The following is a 20899-nucleotide window of genomic DNA, read 5'->3' as shown; positions in this document are numbered from 1 at the left end:
ATTGGCTCCAACAAGTTGATTCGCTTAACCCATCTCCCGCTAACAGGACTATGCTAATTTTTTATTGCTTTTTTTCTATCACATATTTAACAAATCATCATAAATTAGGTATCATTCGAAATCTTAAACACCAAAAATTCATCCTGAATTTGATTTGATAATTTGTAACAAGACTTGGTCAGACATGGCTTTGATTTTATAGCAATTTTAGTTTAGACTAAATTACTTAGTAAAATATATATATTGTATACAATAAAAATGCTGAGTACAGTACATTTGCTTTTTTTTTTTTGGCGATAATCTGATGAGTGTCCTCCTTAAACAGAGACATTTATGTTATCATACATTTCTTGATCCCCCAAGAATATCTGTTCTTCCATTTGTGTAAATTTGACATGCTTGATGACTTGGTAGCATTTCGAACACGAACAAAATAAATAAAGAGAGACATTTCACTGGTAGGGTATGAAGCAAGATGTACTTGGGCAAGATGTACTTTTATACTTTACTCAAAGTAAAAAAGGTCATTTGAATTTTAAATAGTGAATTCATAGAAAATGTACTGGTAAATGACAAAAGTACAGAACGATGCGTTCAATGGACTGTGTTTCTTGGTTGCAATGCAGAACTTGCAAAAATTGCATCTAACCTTCCAAAAAGTTATACACATTGCATTATATATTTTGCAACCGGCTGGGTTTCCGTTACAGCTTTCTGTCGCTTTATGTAGGAGTGAGAACTGAGCATGGTCACCATCATTCAGGACATTGGGGGGAACTTCTTGGTAGGAAGATGCATTCAATGCTTGCTTAATTCTTTTCCAAGAAACAAAGCACTGAATGTCCAAAGACGTAAAGTTTTGGGGACATGTTTTGTGGTAAATTTGAAACATGCAAATGTTTTCTATCAATCAGTAAATTCAGATCCGAGTCAATGATATGCAATCACTACAAATAGAGATTGTACTCCATACAGTTCTATCTAAAATGTATTTATCTCCACCTCTAGTGATTATGATACTATTTGAGTAATTCATGGGGCAAAATACACATTACTGGACAATAAATGTATTTAAATCAGGTGTTCATGATCTGTTATAGACTGAGACAAAACAATAACTAATAAAATGCTATTCAAAATGGACTTTGGAATGGAATTTTGTGTTTTGCTCCGTTTGAATATATAATTAATCCTAACTAATAATTAATTTTATTTAAAAAAAAAAGTCTTTACTCTCTAGACTAATGAACAAATCCTAAACCTTTTAAAACTGTAGTTCAAAACTAATGATTTTATATGAAGTTGAGAGTCTTGTTATTTATTTATTCTCAATTTGAAAACAAGCATTTTTAGTTTTGCCTATTGTCCATATTATTGTTGCTACTTCAATTAGTAATAAACATGCTATGCATTATTGTGATAAGATGACAACAACAGTTAACACTTTAATTTTGGTCAGTGCCTTATGTGTCTTCACAACACATTTGAATCACTTTTAAACATGCTCATTTTGCTTGACAACCCTCATTCCTCATCTACCTTAATATGGAAAATGGCAGAATAAATCTTCAAAAATTCACTCGCGTTCCACAGAAGAAAAGGGATTTCAATTCGGGACAACAAGAGGGCAAACTATTTTCAAATTTTTCATTTTTGTATAGAAGGAGCCACAAACTTGTATCACTTTGGCCCAGCATTCGTGTTGTTGGCCTTGGTACAACTACATAAAGCAATTGCAGCAAATATTTAATGAGTAAAATAACTTTGAAATTTATACTTAGGCCATTCAAATAAAAGTACTGAACTGGTCATTAAAAACACAAAGCAAATGGCACTTCAAAAAGGATTAATTTCACATTCCTCCCAAAAGTCCAATGAAACTGGTTTCATCAGATTAAGTTCGTTCCATTGCCAAGTTAGCACTTAAAACAACAATAACCCCCTATAAATAATAAATCAGCTTCATCAAGCTTGTGGCCACATGTACACGATTAACTGACGGAAGAAGGATGCTACAGAGGGGAAATACTCTATTAAGATTTTGCAAGAATGCATGTTAAATAAGGCAGGCTGCTGACACACAGTTTTGTGTATGTTTTATAACCTATGTGACTAATAATGACATTTGTGTCAACATCATCTGTGCAGGCCCGAGCTGTGCTGGCACAAGGCCCAGCAGAGAGCTTTTCTGTTTGGGCTCCAATTTAGTGCTTGAGTACAGATTTCCCGCTGAAGCAGAGCTCTTGAGTGATCCAACAAAATGATTTTGCAGGGTCGAACCTCAGACTGAGTGGCTGATGTGTGATTTGATGTGATTGTTTGCCAAGATGCAAAATTCAGTTGAACAAGGTGCTCGAAAGATTTACTATAAGAAATAAATGTTTCAATGGCACTGATAAGGACAGAATTCTAAGAATTGAGTCTTTCAAAAGCACACTTACTTGTTATGGTTTCCATGTGCGTCTATGGGGCAGAATGCCAGTGGTGTAATTTAAGTATTGGAGTAAATTTAATTAGTCACTGTACTTTTTGACAACTTTGTAGTCTTGCTGAGTATCAAAGATAAAAGCAACGTTTAATCTCACTCTCAACTATATTTTTTAACAAGTAAATGTACATTTACTCCAATACATTTGTGATGACGTAGGCCCACATGAAAATCTGCGCCCACAGAATTCTGCAGAAAACTCCACAGATTAGTGCCCTTCACTGAGAAGCATACACACCCTGCATGTGCGTGATTGTGAGGGGTAGGGTCTGTGCTGATTGACGTGACTTTTTTAAAGGGATACTTCACCGCTTTTTCATATTAAACCATGTTATTCCCTTAACTAAAACGAGTTGATATACATACCACTCTCGTCTGAGTGCGTGCACTTAATCTCTCTGACGCGCGGTGACGATCTGATAGAATTTAGCTTAGCCCACTAAGCCCAGTTCATTCACTATGGTACCAAACAGAGATCAAATTAGAAGCGACCAAACACCTCCACCTTTCCCTTATTTAAATACAGTTACATGAATAGTTGAACGACCTAATGTGGTGACATAAAATAAAACGTGGCGCTTTTCTAAGTGGATTAAAAAGGAGAACTATAATGTATGGCGGAATAGCCAGAATGAGAGTACTTCGACTCGACGCAGTAAAAAGTCCCGGCTGAAAAATCCTCCCTGACATCTCGTACGTGCGCACATGTGACGTACGACGCAGGTACTATATATCTTTTGCGTTTTGCCTTTACCCACCCAAACTTGTCAACAAGGCTACTTTGTGATTGAGTGTGCAAGTTACTAAATGATGAGGCCGGTGATGAGGCAGAAGCCAGCACATCCAGTGCAAGTGGACTTTGATTATTTAATTTTACTTGACATTATTTTAGTTATCCACTATATTGACAAGAACTTTTTAAAGGATGTTGGTTTACTTAAGCCCTTTTTGTGCACTTGAGCTTAACTAAAAATTGAGAGTTTGTAGGCATTTAGTAGGCTGTTGTGTCGACCTTGATTAACTGCAATATTGAGGTGTTCGGTTTTATTTCGATTTTTGGTATTAAACTGGATTTCTCATCTTACAAATCATTTGTTTCTTATTTTCACTGGCGTGTCTCTTAGGTGTCAAGGACTAGTGCATCTTTGAGCCTACATTCACAGTATGAGTAAAATACTTAAGTACTTTTTAAAATCAGATATTCAAGTTGTAAAACTACAGAATTGTAATGGACTACTTTTCACTGTAAGGTATCAGTACTCTTACTCAAGTACGTTTTCAGGTACTCTTTACATCTCTGCAGAATGACTTGTAGGATTATTACCTTCATGTAAGACATCTCTAAGTGTGACTCTCTCTCTGGAGATGGCGATGTCTTTGACCTTTGCCTTAGCCTCAAGGAGAGTTACACTTCTCAAGTCATTTTTCTCTATCCGCAGCGAGGGATAACCTGAAATCACACACACACACACACAAACAGCATTTCAATAAGTGTTGACAATTTACATTAGAACTAATAAAAAGCCTGTCTAATGACAGACAAATCAAAACGATTCAGGGCATGACAGAGGTTTGCAGTGTTATTTAAACAAGTGGAAGTATTTAGACACATCATCAATGGAGTAAAACCGCAGTTTTGCCAAATGCAAACACTGCAGTGTCACTCTTGCACAACATGTTTTGGTGTCTAACTGATTATATCTCACAGTTATACAGAGCCAATTGTATTAGATGTTTACAGAAAACTGGGTGTTTAATTCTGTTATTTAGATGCAGCGTACTTTAAAATACACAAACAGCTCCAGCAGACAATGTCAAAATGTACTGAGTGCATAAACACCAGTATAACGTGTATACTCATGAATGTGTTGTTTATGAGGTGTATGTTTCTGACTGAGAACTCTGAGGAATTTCCATTTTTATAATCAATACTTCACTTTGCCTTGTTGTAAACATTATTGTAATGATTATATAAATACAGTTGATTATGAAAACAGAAAAAAATGCAAATACATTCACTTTTCCCTAATACAACTAGCCAGTGTTCCCCAAAGTCATTTAGACTAAACTTCTCCAGTCATACTAAATCTTTATGTTGCTGCCCCCAAGTGGGGTATGGATGTAAGACTGCCAACAATCCCTGTAGTACACACATCCAATAGTCTGTAAATAAATAATACACATATATTGTGGTTTACAAATATTAATTAAGCAGCACAATAGTTTTTATCATTGATGATAATAAGAAAACTTTCTTAAACACCAAATTATCATATAAGAATGATTTCTGAAGGACCATGTAAAAAAGATTTAACATTGCATTCACAGGAATGAATTACATTTTATATAAGATAATAATTTGATTTTTATACATTTTTTATATATAAATAGTTTATATAAAAATAGAGAATTGTAAAAATATTTCACATTGCATTTGTTTGACAAAAAAATACAGTAAAACTAGTCTTGGTGACAATAAGAAACTTCTTTCTAAAACATTAAAGAGATCTTACAAACCGTAAACTATTAGGTTAATTTGCCAGCTATCAAAACAATTATGTTTGTGCATCACAAAGAATTTGACACACCATCATCAATTCAATAAAATTAATTGAGTGTGGAGTGGGACTCTCTGTTTGGCTAAACAGGAAAGTCAACAGGAATGCTTAGGACACACCTCTAAAAATAATTATCTTCAATGACTGTTTCGTGCTGCCAATGGTGCAGAAATTACTTCAAGTTACATAAACATTGCTACAATGTTAAGAACTGCCTAAACTTCTGGTTTTGATAGAAAAATACACACTGATTAGGCATAGCATTTATGACAGCCACAATACTGCCAAAACAGCCCTGACCCCATGGACTCCACTAGACCCCTGTAGGTGTGCTCTGGTGTCTGGCACCAAAATGTTAGCAGCAGATCCTTTAAGTCCTGCAAGTTGCAAGGTGTGCCTCCATGGATCAGACTTGTTAAATCAGCACATCCCACAGATGCTCGATTGGATTGAGATCTTGGGGAATTTAGAGGACAAGTCAACACCTCAAACAACTTCTTGTGCTCCTCAAACCATTCCTGAACAACTTTTGCTTTGTGGCAAGGCGTATTATCCTGCTGAAAGAGGCCACAGCCACCAGGAAATATTTTTTCATGAAAGGTTGTACATGGTCTGCAACAATGCTTAAATAGGTGGTACATGTCAAAGTAACATCCACATGGATGGCAGGACCCAAGGATTCCCAGCCGAACATTGCCCAAAGCATCACACTGCCTCCACCTTAGACTTCACATAATGCATCCTGGTGCAATGTGTTCCCTGGGTAAGCATCGCAAACACACCCGGCCATCCACATGAAAAAAGAAAACAAGAGCCCAGGCCACCTTCTTCTATTGCTCTGTTTTCCAGCTCTAATGCTCACGTGCCCACTGTTAGTGCTTTCGGAAAGGGACAGGGGTCAGCAGGGGCACCCTGACTGGTCTGTGGCTATGTAGCCCCATTCACAACAAACTGCTATGCACTGTGTATTCTGACACCTTTCTATCAGAACCAGAATTAATTAACTTCTTGAGAAATTTGAGCTACAGTAGCTCGTCTGTTCGATCTGACCACACGGGCCACATTCTTTCCCCACGTGCATCGATGAGCCTTGGCTGCCCATGACCTGGTCGCCGGGTCACAACTGTTTCTTCCTTGGACCACTTTTGATAGATACTGAGGACTGCAGACCGGAAATGCCCCACAAGAGCTGCAGTTTTGGAGATCCATCACAATTTGGCCCTTGTCATATTTGCTCAAATCCTTACACTTGCTCATTTTTCCTGCTTCTAACACAGCTTTGAGGGTCAAAAAGTTCACTGGCTGCCTAATATATCCCACCCACTCACAGGTGATGTGATAGAGAGTTAATCAGTGTTTTTCACTTCACCTGTCATAATGTTATGCCTGATATGTATCTAAACAAACAAATATATGTCAAAGCATACCATGAGGACTTAAAAACTGAGTTTTAAAAAAATCTATAATTTTTAACAATTTATACAAACCTTATTTGTCATTTTAATAAATACACATTTCCAATTAAAAAAGAAAAAGAAAAAAACCCTGTATAAAGTAATAATTGACTATGGTTATGGTTCTCCTCGTCATGCAAATGAGGATGTCTGTGCACTAGAGTAATACAGTAGGAACCAATCAAAAATCTCAATGAAGACCAATAAGAACACAACCATGGGGATGGTGAAGAAGAAACCAGGTAAAAGGTTGAAGGTTAGTGAACATGGTTTAGTCATGATTCCCTGTTGCTCTCTCTATCTGCTACATAGCAGCAGAACTTACTTTTGATTTCGTGTGAGGGGGCACCAGGGTGAGGGAAGGAGGCGCCTGCAAGCTGGAGCATGGGTGCAGAGCCAGTTTGAGCATCTGATAGAGGAAGGAAGGGGTGGAGGGAGGGCAGAGTGAGGGGATGAAAAAAGGGGAAAAAAGATGGAGAGGGGTAAATGAAGGATGGATTTTCATAGCAGGTAGATGGTGCCTGAGCTATTTCACACACAAGAACAAGAGAGACATGAAAACACATGGTATAAGCATGAAACAGGGCACAAAGCATGTAAGACCACTAGGAGGTGCTACACACAATGCATGTTCATTGCCTGGACAAAATGAAGCAGCCATCTCCACCATCAACTGTCCAATCATTTATAAAAAAATATTACAAAGCTGGTTCATCATTGAGTGAGAATATTTTCTAAGGCTTAGCTTAAATATTCTATACTACACGAAGTGGCCCCAAAACACATTCATTTAGACACTTAATTGTCTGAATGTCACTTAATAAAAAATAAAAATCAAGTGAAAAACTGAAATACGTTAAAGTAAATATAACATTGTAATTTTTAAATAATAAAGTAGTATATATATTTCGGAGCTTAAAAAACAATTTATATTCACATTCAGTAAATTATACTAGTTTTATGTATTTAACCACACTTGGTTAACACTATATTGTGTTATGCAGAGCCATTTTAATTCATAATTGAGGAATATTGCAACACTGATGCGGTTTCATTTCCTATGCGCGTGTATGTATGCATGTTTGTCATGCTTTATACATTAGTTTTAAATAGCTTTTCAATATGTGTGTGTCTGTGTATGTGTGTGTGTGTTATGAAAATATTGTAATAATTTGACGTTTACTTTTCCTTATACAATTTATTGACATCAGACATTTATATTATTACTTAAGTGTCCAAACACTGTGAATATAAAGACTCATGGGATCATCTGGGAATCAAACTTCCACTAACGGGAAGATTAAGTTCATCAACTCTGTTCTGCCTAAAAAGCTCTAATTTTTGCCTAACCTGGTCGTTTGAGGGAAGGGAGAAACTCATCCACTATGAAAACAGTTACTATGTAAAAGAGCAGAAAAGTACTGCTGATTTAGTCTTATTTGCACCCTAATTTGGAAAGGGGGTTGAGGCGACTCTCCAAATGTGGTTTGCCTCTCATGGTGGGAAAAAAAAAGACAACAACCTAAGTGTGAAGAAATGCTACTGAGATGGCACTAGCAACTGACAGTAAAGGATTGAGTAAATACTAGGTGACTGACATAAGACTTTTGTTCTTTTGTGAGAGTTTTTAAGCCATGCACACAGAAACGCAAAAACAACTAGTACAACTACTACCGCACAAAAACAATCAATGTTGGAGTCACTGCTGCAATAAATGCAAGGACAAAAGTGTGGATGGGAAAATGGGAATGTGTACGCCTATTTATTCCAACCTTCTGATTCCAGTTTAGCTAATTTGATCATTCCTTTCCAATTTTCTAGTTTATAAAGGAATGCACATTTAGTGTGAACAGGACAAGAAAAGATGCCTCCACAGGTGTGAAATTTAGAACAATTTAACATGCTGGCCTGTAAGCCGTAAGGAGCGAAACATCCTGCTGCTCTTTGCGTTTCTTATGTCTCCTGGTCGAGAGACGGGTTCTGACATTTTAAATCATGGAAGAGGAATGCAGATGGTTAAGGCAGATGGTTGAGATGTTTGAGAGAGTCGCTGATCTGAGGTCAGGGGTGAGGGGCATGGTGTGGTCGTAGTCTTACTGGTGACAGGTGTAGCGTTGTTGGGGGTGTCTGCCCTCAGGTACTGGGTGGTCTGGGTGGAGGGCTGAGAGAGACCTTGAGAGCTTCCACTGTCACTAACGCTAAAAAAAAAAAAAAAGGATATAGAGAAAACTTTAATTACTTCAGGAATTGAAATGCACCAACTAAATGTATTTGAAACAGACCTTTAAGTTTTAAATGGTTGCACAGCCTCTTCTATGATGAAATCTGTTCTCTCAAAGGGTGTAGGATTTTACCTGGCCCTGGACCCCAGCGCATTTAGAAACTAAGTGCTGTGTAATTGTCCTAATTAAAGCCATTAGACTCCAACTCTAAAGGTTAAACACTGAGGCCTCTGGAAAAAGACCTAAATTGCTACAGGTTTAACCTGCCTCCTGAAACTCATTGAACCTAATCATGATCTAATGTCACCGACTCATCATCATCATTATTAAACAGTTCTGTTTTTTCTGGTCTACTATTTGAGCCATGAAGCAAAAAAAATCCTATTCCAGTAGAAAAACGACATCACATCCTGGATCTGATGGTATGCTTTAGTAGATAAATGGAGCTCTGTACCTCTTCTTGTGAATAGCAGCAGATAAAATCTAATCTACCACCCTTATATAATCCTGAAAAGACAACTCTTTGTACTGATGCCTAATTCAATTTCAGAAAAATGCAATTAAGCTACTCCGTGCTCTTGTCTGAAATTAGTAGATAAGATTTTTTTTGTCCTGTCTCCTTCAGACAAACCCACATTTTTCACTAATTAGGAAAAAAAACTGAAGACAGACAGAAAATAAAATCATGAACTGAAAAGCACATGGTTTCGGTGGTCTGAACCGTGCCAACCAATCAAACACAAAAATGCACGCGCACGCGCGCACACACACACACACACACACACACACACACACACACACACACACACACACACACACACACACACACACACACACACACACACACACACACACACACACACACACACACACACACCTGTCATCCATTTCCACTCTCTTCATACTGTGTAGATGTAACACAGCAAGGATGATGGCTACTAGGAAGATGACGATGCAGCACACACACACGCTGATGTAAAAAACTCGTGTGGATGTGGTGGGGGCATTTGGACTGCTTGCTAAAAACAAAAGAGAGGAGAGAGAGGTTACAAGAGCAGAGTGAAGATGGTCTCATTGTAGAACCCCATTCAGTTCAAATGCCAAATAACAAATCACAAATACTCACGATCTATTCTCTGAATGGTTGCGTTTGGGAATGGCAGAATTTTGGGGGGTTCTGGTTGCTCAATTCCTGTAAAGTACAAGCAAGGAAGGGGAAGGATCAGCAAAGAGCAATGCTAAGGTACACAATTCTTTTTTCATTTGTATCAGACAAAAAGATACCATAATACAATAATTCATGTTTACTCTGACATCAAAGTAATGCTCCATAATGCATATTTTTCTTTTAATCTCTCTCCTTCCACACAGAGTAAGACGGGCAATATCTTCTTGAGAATCACATACACACTGACCCAGTTATTCCACAAGAGAGAGGAAATTGGGGCATACACAAACTTTTTTCGAAGCTAATTTGGCTCATGTGCTTCAAATAAGCAGGGAATAAATCCACTAGCTATTTCCTCTGGGGAAGCATATGACAGAGCTTGTGCTATTATCATTTTTGTGTGTCAAGTTTCACATTGCCAGACTACAATTTACCAAATACACAAAACTCACAGGATGCATATAATGGAGTAAAACCAAAAACACACTCAGATCTTTAGAAAAAAATATCTTTTTTTTTTGGAGGAAATAATAAGGTTAAAGTGTATGAAGAGATCTTACTTCGGTAACACATTTTCCTGCGTTTGAAATTGAGCACTGTGAAGTTGTTGGCTGGTGTAGTCAGGTTGAGCTGCACGGTTAACACAGCCTCTCCATCAGCCTTTCCAGAGCAGAAGAGGTCCACTCTGAACACTACACACAGAGAGAGACACACAAAAAGTATACTTACTGGAGGCCCAAATTTGATTATATTAAATATGCTAGCTGTAAACAATGAATTCAGGGCCTTATTTTGAACTTTTTGAAAGAGTAAGGGGCTGCTCTTCCATTGTATTGGCACATTACTTTATGCCCAAATCCTACCAAACTTCATGAGATGACATTTTAAAGACCTTTTCATACCAAAACTGTAAAAAATAAATAAAAATTCTGCATGCAATTTGTCTGTCCAGTCCAGAGGTGCACAAAGATCAGCAGAAAAAGAACAGAAAATTGCCACTGCAATGGCGTTTAAGTGCTTGAAGGGTGTTCAGTGTCACTTAATAAAGGCAGAGCACCTAAAGCTAATTCCACCAAATCTTTCTTTTTTAGTCTATTGACTTTGCACTGTCTGAACAAGCCCGACAAAGAAGTTCCGTTTCAAGCTGCTACTGTGAATGCGCGGCTGTGTTCCAGTGAAAAGATGCACAAAAAGCTGAGCTTGTGAGGCGCCATCACAAGTGCTCACTACAGCTACTGATAATATATTGTTTATACAAAGTACTGTCATGTTTTTCATTAAAGGGATACTTTACCGCTTTTTCACTTAAATAGTTATTCTCTTAAATAATATGATTTGATACATATCTCTCTCGTCTGAGTGCGTGCACTTAATCTCTCTGACGCGCGGTGACAATCTGATAGCATTTAGCTTAGCCCACTAAGCCCAGTTCATTCACTTTGGTACCAAACAGAGATCAAGTTAGAAGCGACCAAACACCTCCACGTTTCCCCTATATAAAATACAGTTACATGAATAGTTGAACGACCTAGTATGGTGATATAAAATAAAACGTGGCGCTTTTCTAAGCGGATTAAAAAGGAGAACTATAATGTATGGTGGAATAGCACTTCTGAGAGTACTTCGACTACTGCACCAAATCAAAGTACTCCCAGAAGTGCTATTCCGCCATACATTATAGTTCTCCTTTTTAAACAAAGCTAAATTCTTTCAGATCGTCACCACGCGTCAGAGAGATTAAGTGCACGCACTCAGACGACAGAGATATGTATCAAATCATATTATTTAAGAGAATAACAGTTTAATATGAAAAAGCGGTGAAGTATCTCTTTAATGAAAAACATAGTACAGTACAATGACAAGCTCGTTTAAATGGGCGTTTTTATATTTAGCTTTGATTTGATTTCATACTGCTATATCTATTACGAAAAAACATTTAAGTCTTGACATATCCGGGAGAAGTCAGTAAATTTGTGTTAAATCACAGGCTTTGCTTATCCTGTGCGAATGTGCCAAGCAAAACTCAGATGTGGGGGAGTCATTTCTAAATCACAGAGGTCCTTAGATAAAATTAATTCCGTGCAAATAGTACTTTAAATGTATTTAAATACAAATTACATTAGATTTTCCAAAGGCCTTAAAATACAAAATAGTATTTTGTATTTCAAATACGTATTTTAAATACAAGTATCTGAAATACTGCCCATCCCTGCTTGCTCCGCGGTTAATCTCACATCTGATGACGCATCTATAATATGGACTGTAAAGTTTCCGTTAATGGATACATGTGCTGGCTCCTCAGTGATACATTACACTCATCTATAATAACGTGGGCAAAGCGGTCTTTCTTTGTAAACTTTGTTCAATGCATGCCAGTGCGGCTGTATGTTTTTTGAATATGAACAGTCGTTTTCGCCGTCATCACCCAGGTGTAGAGCAGAAAACACGAGTGAGAACTCAAGCACGCTGTGAGAAGATTTATCTCTGTGCACTCATCCGAAAGCGCGCACACGTCTCACAGCGTACAAATATCGAGTTATTTTTCAAGTGAAATGGACAAACTTAAACAAAAAGTACGTCAACATGTCCATCTTGATGAGTATCTAAGCAGACATAGTCTGAATATGCCTTAAGTGAACTTTATACATTCGAGATAGACGACACATATCCGTGCATTAGGTCTTAAAGGGGCAGTGGCCTTTACTGCCGTCTGTTTAATGTCAAACAAAAGATAAGGACATCACTCACTGCTCTTGATTGAATAGCTTTTTTAAGTTTAATAAGGATTAATCTGTAATTTAAACAGTTAAATAAGCAGTTATTTAGGGCTGCAACGATTCATCGAGTAACTCGAGTTAATCGAATCAAAAAAATCCTCGAGGCAAAATCATCTGCCTCGACGCTTCGCTTAGTCCATTTAACTACACACAGATATTGGAGAAAGACGTTTTCTGTGTAAGGACTCGGAGTATGAGCGGATTGCGGTTATATCCGCGGTTCAGGTGCGTAAACATCCCAAACATTGCAGGTGGATGAGAGAAATCGTTAATATGTTGATTTTAATAAAGACGCGGAACTCTCATATCACGCTAAAACGCAATGAATGCGTGTCGTTCTTTAACTTTCGTTTTCAGCTCATGTCGAGATCAAAGACCGCAATGCGAGAGAGAGAGAGCGGGCGGGCATCAGCACTGGTAATATCATTTAATATCGCTGTTTTTAAATGAAGAAAACTGTGTGTTGAGCTTCAGGATGCGACGCTGAACATTTAAGTTTCATTTGCGGCAGTTCACGCGTCAGCTGAGGAGATACGAGCAACTCCAAACACATGAACTCGATGGAGTTTGCAGCTTTGCTCATGGATCACCGTCATTGTGATGTGTGTGGAATCTTTAATGAGACTTTATATATCCTACTTGATAATATCTTCGAAATGCACCATTAGATGTTCTCAATACTAGGCGCAACAAATATCAGAACAAGCTGTAACGCGCGCGTGTGCGTGTGTGTGTGTGTGATTAGCAGCGCTCGTGCTTTCAGAGCTCAGAGCTGCGTGCTTTCATTGATTTGTGTAATTTAAATATCACACTTTAATCATATTTATAGCTACTAACTTAAAGCAAGCTGTGTTACAATGATGAATGATTAGCTCAAAAGATCAGCATGCGTGATGTACTTTAACTGAATTAAACATATCTCGCGTTTGATCACATTCTAGCGGTTATTCCTCCGTGTGATGTATAGGTTGTCAATGTCAACCCTGCATTATGTAAATGTAATTTTGCCAAATAAGTTTTTTTGTTTTGTTTAGCAACCTACTTCAGTGTAACTAATTTGTGACGATAGCATCGCGCTTAACACGGAGGATTTGAAGTTGTGACTGCCGGGCGCGGGTGCATGGTTTGCTTCTAACAGCTGATTCGGTGACGATAGAGCTGATCCGCACATCTCTTGTTCCAAGTTAACCTGTCCAATATGTTTTGCTTCAGTAAAGGAGTAAATAAGACAGTAAATGCTTATGTCATGCCTGAGCTGAAGCTGATACATGAAAGTTAAGTTGCACAACATAAATACAATGTTTAGTTATTTATATTATTTATAGAATATTTATAGAATATTAGAATATTTATATTATATAGAATTTATAGAATATTTATATTATTTATATTGGCATTATTGTTATTTATATTACTACTATTTAGATTTATTGGTTGTAGGTTTAGTTTTAGATTGAACTATGTTTACCTTTTTAAAGTAATTTGAAATAGATTTTTATTTAATATAATATGGCAATTGTATGCATTAAAATTGTTTAGTTTCACAGTTATTAATGTATGCAATTTCAGCAATAAAACTTAATTTTTCTAAAAAGAAGACAAATTAGATGTTAATTTTAAGATACCCGTCTTATTGTCTCTTATTGCTCTTTAATAAAGAAAAAGTAATTATTATCCGATTAATCGATTAATCGATCGATTAAGTGGTAGATTAATCGATTACAAAAAGAATCGATAGCTGCAGCCCTACAGTTATTTTACATTTGATTACTTTATTCAATTTCTGTACCTAAAATCTAATGTTAGACCTACCTAAAAAAACTGAATTAACAGCCGTTTATTCAAATTAAAATGCTTATTGCACTGAATTTGCCTCGTGTGAACAGCCCTTACAGTAATTAAGGAGTAGATAAAACCTAATAAACAACAAAAAACTGGGATCTTATGTCTTGCCATTTGACCTTTTCAGTCTTTTAAGAACTCTTTTACCATTTTTTGCGACGATCTTTAAACATTAGAGCTCTAAAAGTAGAGACACTTTTAATTTTTAAAAAGTAGAGCCACTTTTTATTTTTTTTAAACAAAATGTTCTTAGGATATCAACAGCATATTTTCCCCTTGAAAATACAACCGGATATGTTTGGCTTACCAGAACGAGTGCGCGGGACCTCCCCCTGGGCAGAGATGTTGCTCTGAGGTTGATCCATGGCTGAAGTGTTTTCCACTTGAAACCCTAACCTGTAATCCACCTGTTATGGAGACAGTAAGCAGGGGAAATAAAAAAGATATTAGTGTAGATGAGTCACAAAGTATGTGATGATGATAAAAAAAAAATGTATTATTGATTTTGTTGTCACACAATGCTGATTTGGTGCTCAAACACTTATTTTTAATCACAGATGAAAATGGTTGGGATGCTTTTGTTTTTCAGGATTGTTTAATGAATGAAAGTTCAGAAGAACAGTAAAGACTTTTATATTGTAACACCATATTTCGGTTTCAAATAAATGCTGTTACTTCTGACTAATTTAATGCATCCTTGCTGAATAAATGTAATTTCTTTAAATAAATAAATAATACTAGACTCAAACCTTTGAATGGTAGTGTGTGTACTTATGAACAGTGCCAACCTTGCTGCTGGAGTGCCATGTGAAATGTAGGCTGTTGGTATCACTGGGCACAGGCAGGATGAAAGAAAGCGCATAATGATTTACCACATCATCCCTCACATAGTACAACTCAGCATCAAGGCCTGCAGAGAGAAAGAGAGCGAGACATGATCAAACTGATCAGGGCTGACAGAAATGAAACAGTTAAAATCATTTCACATCCCTACAACCACCCTGCCTCAAGAGAGGAGTAAAATATAGTTTCATACTGCCAGATCCTGCTTTCATATGAACTCTGCATTTCACCACCAAAACATAATATGTGCTCATTTAGGCTTAATGTATTCCACAGCGCCTGCAAGTATATGTTGCAGGAGGAATCCATGGCAACAATACATAAAATACATTTTTTCAGCGCGGTGACCAACCACTGTCTGACATAGTTCCACTTCCTTGCAGCAAACGGCAAAATCTGGAATTCTGGATCTATTGTATCATAGAGGGCAGGTATGACAGCCACTGAAATATGATTACAATTTCCGATCAGGAGGATATGAGTTATAACAGGCTCAAGTGTTCATGCTGAGATTCTGGAATGCTTCCCATTAAGCTGATGGGATCTATGAAACAACCCAAGGCTGCCGCCCAAGTTTTGACCACAGTTCATTCCTCTCTCTCCAGCCTGTCCATTTAATACCACATAGAACGGTTTTCATCCTTTATACCAAGAACAATATCCTTAGCCACCCCCTCCACCATACAGTGAAGAAAAAACACTCAAGTTTAGTATGTTTATGTTTAAGGACTTCACCCCTCTCTATCGTCAAAGCAAAACATCTTTACTCTCCCCTGCCTGGCCTCCTTTTTCTAACCACGCTATAATCTAAACAGTTTCCTTCCCGTCTACATTCCTGGGAGACTCGACCTGAAAAGCATTTCTTCACACCTGCGATCCCAGTTATACTGCATCCAGCCCCCAATTAACAACTGGACCGGAGAGAGAGGCAATGATGATGAACAAGAAAGCGAGGTCTAAAGCGGAGATTGAGTCCCAGCACACAAAAGAGACGCAGAAATGTGTGAAATTGATTGACAGCTGGAATCTCCTGCGGCCTGCCATGCCTTGGAGCAAACCTTATCATGACTGAAAGGCTCCGCTGCAGCTGACTGGAGCCTGTGTGTATCTGTCTGTCACGGGGTCTGCTCAAATGTAAGGGGGATGGGAGTACACAAACCCTTTCTAGAGCATATCTATGAAACAATAGGGAATTTATTTTTTGCTAACATTTTAGACAAGTTAGCTGTACACCAAGACAACATACACTATTGTTCTAAAGTTTGTGGCCTGTAAGATTTTTTCGTTCTGTTTTTGATAGAAGTCTCTTGTCCTCACGAAGCTAAAATGATTCAATCAAAAATACATAATATACAGACTTTTGTGTGCACACGAGAAACCATTTTTTTGCATGCTCGCGTTACAATTTCCAGGCTCATAACCTTTAAACTGGATTACTCCCATTTGACTATGAAGAAAATGAGAGTATGGAGTCACATTATTTATTAAACATCTACTTGCCCAAAACATGGCTAGGGCAGTGTAGGTTCTCTCTAATATCACAGCCTTATCTCCACTTTAACAGATCCTCTGTGGCAGCAGTGGGCATGCCTCAATACGGCTTAAATTTTGGATTCCATTAGAGCAGTTTGTCTAATACTTGGTTAAATCCAGCTACTAATTCATTTGTTTTGTTGTTATTGTTTTTTAAACACGAGCCTTCCTTTTACATAACACACCACTTCCTAAAGTCCTTTATGTCTATGGCTCTGCTTGCAATAATATTTAGAATTTAATAAAGTAACATTTCTCTGTGAGCTATAAGGATGCATCAAATCCGACAAAGTGGTTTAATAAAGGGTGTTTTGATCTTGCGAAATTTTATATTCGACTGAACCAATATTTTTGCAACTGGCCGTTAAAGTTTTATATAGCATAATATAAATATACTGCCCATAACGAAACCCACATTTTGAAAACTTTTTACTGTAGCAATGTTTTTTATGAAACATTCAATTTAGCATAAAAGACAATGTACACTGAGCTAACTATTGCACCATGTGCCCAGTTTGGCAAGGTTTCTCGGCTATCACAGAGTTAAATTTGTTGAAGCGGGCAAGGCCTTGAAATATGACACTGTCCTAACAGAAGCCAAATTGAACACTTCAGTTTATTTACAGTGTAAGGCTGCTATCATAGAGTAAACTGCCCTAACGAAAGCAAAATTGAGCAAATATATCTCTATTAATTCACTCTAAAAAATGCTGGGTTAAAAACAACCCAAGTTAGGTTGAAAATGGACAAACCCAGAAATTGGGTTGTTTGAACCCAGTCCTATTCGACCTATTCAAACAACCCAATTTCTGGGTTTGTCCATTTTCAACACAACTTGAGTTGTTTTAACCCAGCATTTTTTTTAGAGAGTTTGTGTGCATCTATACACTCGTTTTCTTCATAGTGAAATGGCAGTGAAGCACAAAAGAAAACCAGAGGTTATAGACAGTATACATAAACTGGAAATTGTAACGCGAGAAAGCACAAAAAGATTCTGTGCGCTATATTGCTGCGATAGTCGGTGTTAGTGGTGCTACACAGAGTTCAGTCGCAACAACGGTTAAATCACTTGCCCAGCGTGAGCACACAAATAACATACATATATATATTATTTTTACAAAGGTCCCTTTAAGAGCTCCGTAAAAAAAAACCTCTAAATTAATTCTAGTTTAATACACACACATACATACATATATATATACATATATATATATATATATATATATATATATATATATATATATATATATATATATATATATATACATATATATATATATATATATATATATATATATATATATTTATTTATTATTATTATTTTTTTTAAGTGATGGCAAAGCTAAATTTTCAGCAGCCAGTACTCTAGACATTCCGCACCAGCTGCCAGCATTACAGAATAGCAAGCGTTACCAGACAGCAGGCCTACAGCGATATAAGGCTGCCCACCTATGGAGCAAATAGGCTGTGTGGCCCCCAAAACAGACACACTCAAGATGCAGGAGTCCTCAAAGTTCAGACAGACAGCCAGTCTGACATAATCCTCAGAGCATAGAGGAAAAGAAAATCAGCCAGCTGTGAGACTACTGAGGCGTGAGTTATACTAGACACATACCCACAGACTTGAGACTAATTAACGTTCCCATGTCTTGCAGCATGTGACCTGTCTGGTCTACTTTTGTCCACACTGCTTTGATACCCCTTACAGCCATGCGAGTAGTGGTCTCACATAAACAGGCCACTGACTAACAGCATATGGTCTGGTGCTTGAATCGGCCGCTTAGACAGGAAGAGGCCATCTGACTGATGTAAAGTAAACAACCACAAGTTGAAGTTTATTCTGAAATAGATTATCCAACAGCAACTAAAAAAAAATCTAATAATAAATCAAATAAATTATAAAATCGAGCAAATGTATTACATTTTGTATATGGAAAAAAAAAAAGACTCCTACATTCAAAAAGTTGCATCCATTTGTTGTATGCAATGTGCAACAAACGGTCAGTGAACAAACTGCGGATGGTCTGCACCATCTGTGTAAACTATAAGCAGAGACAATTTCACAAATTTAAATTCCTTCTTTCTTAAGCTCAGGCACTAAAATGATATACTGAGAAAATCATTTGAAGAAGAAACAAGACTTAGCTCAACAGTCATAGCCCACAAAACAGTGGATGAAGACTGTTGTTGAAGTTCATGGGTCAAGTGCGCACAACCATCTGACCAAAGGTTCCAAAAAGAAAGCAGGAGGTTCTTTGAAAACAGTTTCCGGTGTGGCAAAAAGGGCTCCCACCCTTGAAGAGCAACTTCACAACAGGATGATTAGGAGAGCGAGTTTATTATAGCACATGTGCAGTCTGTGTTTTCCAGGCTTGTTTATTTGTGACTCTGTGGGGACCATTTTTAACCTCTTTTCTTTATGCTCAAGTAACAAGTTTGTTTCAAAAGAGCTGTGGTTAACCATACGGCTTGAAAAAAAAAAAGTGGTTTCCGCTTGCTGCAAAACGCAATCTTTGCATCCCCCTCACGGCAGTACTCTGTAATGTCTTTTTATGTTGCTTCAAAACCCCTTTCATGGTTGAATTGCTTCCCTTCTGAAAAAGCAAAGACCAGGGGGAAAACATGCCCACAGGGTGAGACTTCGATACACCATAATGTTGGTCAATCTTGTTAAAAAAAAAAAAAAAAAAAAGTTTGACAAAGCTTTAACTCTGTATGCTAGTCATCTTCAAGCTTGCCAATGTAGGGGAAATAAAGCAATTCTCAAAAACAGTTTTTGAGTCTTCATTTAAATGTTTAGATAAATCAGTGATGCGTCAATAACTAAAACATATATATTTAAAAAAAAATCATAAAAATCATACGAGGACTCAAAACAAGACTTTTTTTGTTTCATACACTCAATACAAAGAATACAACTGATGCCACAGACAATGCAATGAATGAAAGGCAATGATTTACATCCATGTCGTTCCCCACAGCCAAAGGTATAGACATGCGGTTTTGGATTTCTTGGCCTCTGGAGATCACATTTCTGTCTTCAGAAAGGTACAACAAAAATGTTAAAGCCAGAAGAGGTAAGCACAGGTAGAACAAAGAGTCTCTTGTAGTCGGGGTCCGATTCATCCTCATTCCCTGCACAGGACACAAGCAGCAGCCAAGCTCAAAGAGAAAGTGGAAGGGGAGAGGGGCTCTTATGCATTGATTAGGGCTGCAAGATATTAAAGAAAAATACGATATGTGATACGATAATGCTTTAAAGGTGCACTGTGTACATTTTAGCAGCATCTAGCAGTGAGGTTGTGAATTGCAAATCCCACCGCTCACCCCTCCCTTTCGAAGCTACGGTGGCAGACACGAGACAAAAATATTGTCGTCTCAAACTGTAGAGCAGTTTGTCTGTTTAAGGTTACTGTAGAAACATGACAGTACAAAAGGACGACTGCACTGTAAGGGGACCCACGGTGTATGTAGATAGAAATGGCTCATTCTAAGGTAATAAAAACAAAACGGTATAAAGGTCTTTATACACCACTGAAAACAGTTATGTTTATTTAACTTCTGTTAATAGATTCTCATAAATACTACACACTGAATCTTAAAGTGTATAAAATATTTGTTTTATTATATTTAAATATATTTAAAAACTAAAAATTATAACCAGCATACATGTTTCTCATTCTTTTTGTGAGAAAATAGTAAAGAGAAAAGGAAACTTGCCAACAATTACTGAAAGTGAACAGCAGCTTTTTACTGCAGCATTAAATAAGTAAGTGTCGTTTTAACGTCAGTTACAATTACGTTAAAATTGGGTTTAGGGTATCAGGTAGGCCTACATTAGTTTGTTTTTTTAACAGCAGACATGAAATAATCAAATGTAAAAATAAAACAATGCCTTTTCAACTGAATTAATTAAATATACACTGATTCGTATTAAAGCTACAAAGTTATTCAGTCAAGAAAAATGATTGTTGTTTGATTAAAGGGTTAGTTCACCCAAAAATAAAAATGCTG

General features: G+C 37.2%; 1 protein-coding gene across 2 annotated transcripts in view; it reads right to left on the bottom strand.

Moving 5' to 3' along the window:
• The window catches only part of ryk (receptor like tyrosine kinase), a 73747-nt gene that overhangs the window by 19065 nt on the left and 33783 nt on the right, over positions 1–20899 (bottom strand). The window contains exons 2-9 of one of the 2 annotated variants that reach the window (XM_067459610.1): positions 15298–15419; positions 14817–14916; positions 10451–10582; positions 9849–9914; positions 9600–9741; positions 8598–8698; positions 6826–6909; positions 3813–3938 (exon numbers count right to left, since the gene is read on the bottom strand). In XM_067459610.1, the coding sequence (XP_067315711.1) occupies positions 3813–3938; positions 6826–6909; positions 8598–8698; positions 9600–9741; positions 9849–9914; positions 10451–10582; positions 14817–14916; positions 15298–15419 (873 nt within the window). The remainder of the gene's footprint in view (positions 1–3812; positions 3939–6825; positions 6910–8597; positions 8699–9599; positions 9742–9848; positions 9915–10450; positions 10583–14816; positions 14917–15297; positions 15420–20899) is intronic. The other variant, XM_067459611.1, reaches the window with a different exon arrangement.

Source organism: Pseudorasbora parva, chromosome 12 (assembly GCF_024679245.1).
Source record: "Pseudorasbora parva isolate DD20220531a chromosome 12, ASM2467924v1, whole genome shotgun sequence".
NCBI classification, from domain to species: Eukaryota; Metazoa; Chordata; class Actinopteri; order Cypriniformes; family Gobionidae; genus Pseudorasbora; species Pseudorasbora parva.
Note: the sequence above shows the minus strand (reverse complement) of the source record. Positions and strands in the feature narration are given on the sequence as shown.